Raw genomic sequence first — 5,664 nt, 5'->3', positions numbered from 1 at the left:
TGGCAGGTGCGGCTCGCAGGTGCGCCGGCCCCGCCCCCACCTTCGCCTCCGCCGCGCCTCTCCCTCCGGGCGGGGCCACTTTCGGGCCAGCGGCAGGACCTGGGGACGGGGGCCCGGGGCGGCCGTTGACCTGGTGACCGCGGCGCCGCCCCAGACCAGGGGCGCAGTCCCACTCGCTCCGAGCCCCGGGCCCCCGAGCCTCCCTCCCGGGGGACATGGGGCCGCGCCCGCCCTGCGCCCAGCTCCGCCCTGCGTCGGCCCAGGCCTGACAGAGCCCGGCAGCCATGAGCGCCAACCCCCGGTGGGACCTCAGCTGGGCGCTGGGGGTGGCCAAGCTCTTCCACCTGGTGTGCGGGGTCCGGGAAGCCTGCGTGACCCCATTCCTGACTCTCTACCTGAGGCAGCTGGGCTTGGCCGCGCCCTGGGTGGGCATCCTAATGGGAACCAAGCACCTAATCGCTGCCTTCTGGGCTCCGGTCTGTGCCTTCCTGGCCAAAAGCTACCGGAAACGGAGAGCGCTTCTGATCGGCTCCCTGCTCAGCTCGGTGGGGGCCAGCCTGCTGATGGTTCTGATCCCAGCGGCGGACAAAAATCAGATGCACCTCCCTTGTAATGGAAGCAGCGGCGTGACCAGCACAGACGCACTCCCGGGGGTCACACTACGTGTGAACATCACCTCGGCCCAAGAGCCTGCCTCCAGGCACCCAGCCAACAGGACTGCAGAGGTGGAAATGCCTGGTTTCAGAAACCCACCTGGTGAAAGTGACCGAGAAACTGTCCGTGATCCGCACGGCCACGTAGCGCCCTCCGTTGAAGGAGCTAGGACCACATCCCAAGTTCTCCTCCATCCTGTCACTTCGGGGCTGAAAGATCATCCCTGGGAAGTTACTTTTGAGGTGGTCAAGACAGCCCTCCCCTTGCTTCCTGGGGGGAAAGGGCCCGGAAATCCAGCCAATTTGTCAGGGACCAAGGGGAAAGCCTGGGCTTTTGACCTGTCATTGGAAGGGTTGCGGTGGACTTTCATCCTCTCCTTGGGGTCCGTGGCGTTCTGGGAGCTGCTGGCAGCGCCTCTGGAGCAGGTGGCCGATGACAGCCTTTATGAGTATCTGGATTTTGTGGATGCTACCGACCGATACAGAAGCCTGTGGGTCTGGAGGTTGCTGGGCATGTTGGCAGGCGTGTGTGGCATCGCAGCCTTGGTGGGGCAGCTGGACTGCTTCCTGATGAACAGCGGCCCCCGGGGTGTGGTCCACTTCTATGGGTACTCGGTGGTCAGCACCCTGGCCTTACTGGTGAGCATTGCCTTTCCTATTCCCATCTGTCAGCGGTGGGAGCCCAGCTACAAAAGCGTCAAAGCACTGTCTATTGTGGGGGGCGACCCCCGCCTCATTCTCCTCGCCTTCACCGTTGTTTTGACAGGAGCCATCGTCAGTACTGTCCAGAACTTTCTGTTCTGGCACATGAAGGACCATGGGAGTGGCGAGCTGGTCATGGGTTTCTCGGTCGCCCTCAGCTTGCTGGGGGAAATTCTGCTTCATCCATTCAAAACTGCATTGCTTAGGAAACTGTCCAGGATGGGCCTGGTGGGGCTGGGGCTGAGCTGCCTCGCTGGGCAGCTGCTCTACTACTCTTTCCTCTGGAGCTGGTGGTCCGTCCTCCCCGTTCAGATCTTGAGTGCCATTAGCAACGGGGCTCTGTGGTGGGCTGTGGGGGCCTCAGTGGAGGACCTGGCCACTCCCCGCATGGAGAGGGCTCTGAGTGCCTTGTTCCGAGGCCACTTTTACGGGAGTGGCTGTAGCCTGGGCAGCTTTGTGGGAGGTTTCGTGGTGATGCGCTTCAGCCTGGCTGTGCTCTACCAGGCCTGCTGTGTGACCCTGTTGCTCTGGTTGGCCTTGCTCCTGTCCATACAGCAGAGGCTGCCTCAAGAGCGGAAAATCAAGTACTCGAAGCTGCTGTCCATGGAGGTGAGTGACACCAGTGACTCTGAGCAGGGGACAGAACGTGACTGGCTTGTGAAGGCCATGAGGGAGGAACACTCAGACTGAAAGGGCTGAGAAATCCAGAGTGTGCTGATCGAGGAAGGAATGAATGGACTGAATAAAACTCAGCCTGCTGAGGACAGAAACCTGCCCTGGACTGCAGGGAGCCGGGGAAGAGAGAGTGGGTCTATGCTGAAGGCCCAACAGGATCATCTCATTGCATGATTTTCTTTACTTTTGAAGTAAAAGCAGATTTAACTTTTTGCCATTCGATCTTTTTTAAATAATGGAGGAAGAATATATTTGCTTTTTTAAAAGTTCCCTGTGTAGTCATTATATGTTGATGCATAAGGTTTCCAAAAGTCCTGACTTGGGTGCTGTTGAATTCAGCAATGGCTGAAGCGATCAAATCAAACTGTCACTGCCAGGAAGACCATGGGGACCTTCAGGATTCAGTTGGCAGAGAGGGCAGCTGACTTGGATGAATCATGGCGTTCCCAGGGGTCATAAAGGCATTAGCCTGCTTCTATAAAAGCCATGCTGTGGGCAGGTAAGAATGGTAATGAAGGGCCAGGCGTGGTGGCTCTTGCCTGTAATCCTAGCACTTTGGGAGGCCAAGGCAGGCGGATCATGAGGTCAAGAGATGGAGACCCTGGCCAACATGGTGAAACCCCGTCTCTACTAAAGACACAAAAATTAGCTGGGCGTGGTGGAATGTGGCTGTAGTGCCAACTACTTGGGAGGTTGAGGCAGGAGAATTACTTGAACCCTGAAAGTGGAGGTTGCAGTGAGCTGAGATCATGCCACTGCACTCCAGCCTGGCGACAGAGTGAGACTCCATCTCAAAAAAAAAAAAAAAAAAAAAAACAGAGAATGGTAAAGAAAACAAACTCCTTTCTGTTCCCACAGATCTACAAGTGCCCACACTCACACCCAAGTGCTTCCGATGGGAGAAAATAATGGGAAATGTATGTGTGTTGGGAGGAAGTGGGAGGTTAACAGGTTTCATTCTTACCTTCTCACAGATGTGTGTCCCACTTAGAATCATCATCTATATTGACATCGGAGCAACGGAAATTTCATGTCTTTTGAACTCACATTTTGCATGCTCTGCCTCACAAAGCACATGGAGATGTTAACATCTGTTTTATTGGGGTGCAGACGTCTCCATAGGTCAAGGTGCTATAGGTTCTCCATACTGTACCTGTGCCCGGGCACTTGGTGGGGTTTTGGGAGCGACATACTAGTGCTTCTGCCTTCTCAAACTCCCCCAGGGGAAAGGCCTGGAATAAAGGGCCCTTTATTCCAGAGGCCAGCCCCCAGGGCCCAATTCTTCTACCTTATCATTAGTTAAATATAGGATATTGAATTTAGAGGAAGCCTCACTGCACAAATGCAGAAAATGTCTCATAGCTGGAGAGGCGGAAGCAGACATATGAATGTCCACTGGGTCAGACATGGCTCTAGCATCTTTATTTGTTGTTGGTTTTGTTTGTTTGTTTTTTGTTTTGTTTTGAGACGGAGTCTCGCTCTGTCGCCAGGCTGGAGTGCAATGGCGCGATCTCGGCTCACTACAACCTCCAGCTCCCTGGTTCAGGTGATTCTCCTGCCTCATCCTCCCGAGTAGCTGGGATTACAGGCATGTGCCACCATGCCCAGCTATGGTTTTTTTGTTTGTTTGTTTGTTTTGTATTTTTGTATTTTTAGTAAAGATGAGGTTTCACCATGTCACCATGTTGACCAGGATGGTCTTGATTTCCTGACCTCGTGATCCGCCCGCCTCATCCTCCCAAAGTGCTGGGATTCCAGGTGTGAGCCACTGCACCCGGCCCTTTATTTGCTTTTTTATTTCTCCCTAAGAATCTTTAAGGTACAAATAATCAACAAAAAAATTACCTCCGCCCTAAACAATTAGAGATTTCTCATATATATATATGTATGTATATGTATATCTCATATATATACACATATATATATATATGACATTCAGGGGTGAGCAGCCTGTAGATAGTGCCACTGCTGGATGATGCCACTGGGGATCTAGAATCTTTTCATCTCCTCACACTATCATACTCAGCCTAAGGCTACCTTCCCAGATTTGTACCCTCATAGGAACAAGATGGCTGCTGCTCTTCCAACCCTTTCATCCGTGTTCCAGGCAGGAAGAAAAGGGAAAGACAACAGGGCAAAGGGAGAAACAGGAACAAGTGTCTGTATCAAGAAAATAGGCTGCACAGTGGGTAGCTCATGCCTATAATCCCAGCACTTTGGGAGGCCGAGGCAGGAGGATTGCTTGAGCCCAGGAGTTGGAGACCAGCCTGGGAAACATGGTGAGACCTTGTCTCTACAAAAAAAAAAAAAAAAAAAAAAAATTTACATTAGCTAGATATGGTGGCGTGCACCTGTAGTCCCAGCTACTCAGGAGGCTGAAGTGGGAGGATCACTTGAGCCCAGGAGTTTAAGGCTGCAGTGAGTCGTGTTTGCACCAGTGCACTCCAGCCTGGGTTACAGAGCAAGACCCTATCTCCCCCCACCAAAAAAAAAAAAAAAAAAAAAGAAACTCCTCAGCTGAGTGGCCACTCTAGCTGCAAGGAAGTCTGGGAGGAAGTATTTTCAGCTAGGCACAGTTACACACCAAGCAAAATCAGGGTTGCATTAGGAAGAGGGGGCTGGATATAGAACTGGCAACTAGCAACATCTACAGCGGCCTCCAGGATGGAACTCACAGCCAGGTCCAGCTTATTGTAAAGCCTGTATTCCTTTCACCCCAGTAAGCCAGCTTCCCCCACAGAAATGACTTTAGCAACATGACCCCAACAAATACTCTATGAATAAATCAAATTTGTTATCTGCATTTTACAAATGAGAACGTGGAGTCTCAGAAGTCACACATTGGGTCACTGGCAGAAACATCATCAGAATCCTGGATCTCCTTACTCCAAATTTGGGGCATTTTCTTCTGTGCCAGTAGTTCCCCAGCCTGGCTGTCGATCCAAGTATGAGGAGCATATCCTAAAAGCCAGGTTCCTGGGTTCCACCAGAATCTCACAGGTGGGGCTCAGTGATCTGCATTTTTGGAGCAATCTCCAAGTGATTCTGATGTGGTTAGCCAAGCACTGTCTACTCGGTTACCCTTTCCAGCTCTATCTGTCTCAACACTTCTTTGCCAAAAGTTTCCATTTGCAGTGAAGCAAATAACAACTATTGAGTGTTATCACTCTAGGCCAGGCACAAACTATTGAGTGGTCACTCTAGGCCAGGCACTGTTCTAAACAAAGCACATAGTGTACGCGTACTAGCTCATCAAGCGATCATAGGATGTAGTCACTGTTAGCATCTCCCGTTTCAGATGGCAGAACCGAAGGTTCAGTGACTTGCCTGAGGTCACGCAGCTAGTAAGTGGCAGAGTTGATATTCAGATCTAGCCTGGTGGCTCCTGGGCCTGAGATTTTAATCACCGTGCTCTATGGCAGAGAAATCGAGGTGAAAGCCGGGGCGGGGAGTGGAGTTAAATGTTAAGATCCAAGGTAGCTATCACTTGAAATTGACTGGATAGTAGATAATATTTACTATTTAGACAGAACATACAGTAATACCAAAAGGCAAACACGTGTATGTCCTCTTAAATAAAAGGATGAGGAACAGGAACTGGCTTAAGAAAAGAGTTAAGTAAGTAAATGTGATT

At 51.5% G+C, this 5,664-nt stretch overlaps 1 protein-coding gene across 1 annotated transcript; it reads left to right on the top strand.

The window, feature by feature from the left end:
* On the top strand, positions 1-2,242 carry MFSD6L (major facilitator superfamily domain containing 6 like). The gene has a single exon (XM_008010317.3). The coding sequence runs from the start codon at positions 285-287 to the stop codon at positions 2,043-2,045; it is 1,761 nt and encodes a 586-aa protein (XP_008008508.3). The 5' UTR covers positions 1-284; the 3' UTR covers positions 2,046-2,242.
* Positions 2,243-5,664: the final 3,422 nt, after the last annotated feature.

The sequence above is a fragment of the Chlorocebus sabaeus genome, chromosome 16 (genome assembly GCF_047675955.1).
Source record: "Chlorocebus sabaeus isolate Y175 chromosome 16, mChlSab1.0.hap1, whole genome shotgun sequence".
Lineage (NCBI taxonomy): Eukaryota > Metazoa > Chordata > Mammalia > Primates > Cercopithecidae > Chlorocebus > Chlorocebus sabaeus.
This window is presented reverse-complemented; position numbering and strand designations above follow the sequence as displayed.

What these genes read in the sequence shown, in the direction of transcription:
- MFSD6L (XM_008010317.3), top strand. Translation starts at nt 285, where the DNA reads ATGAGCGCCAACCCCCGGTGGGACCTCAGCTGGGCGCTGGGGGTGGCC.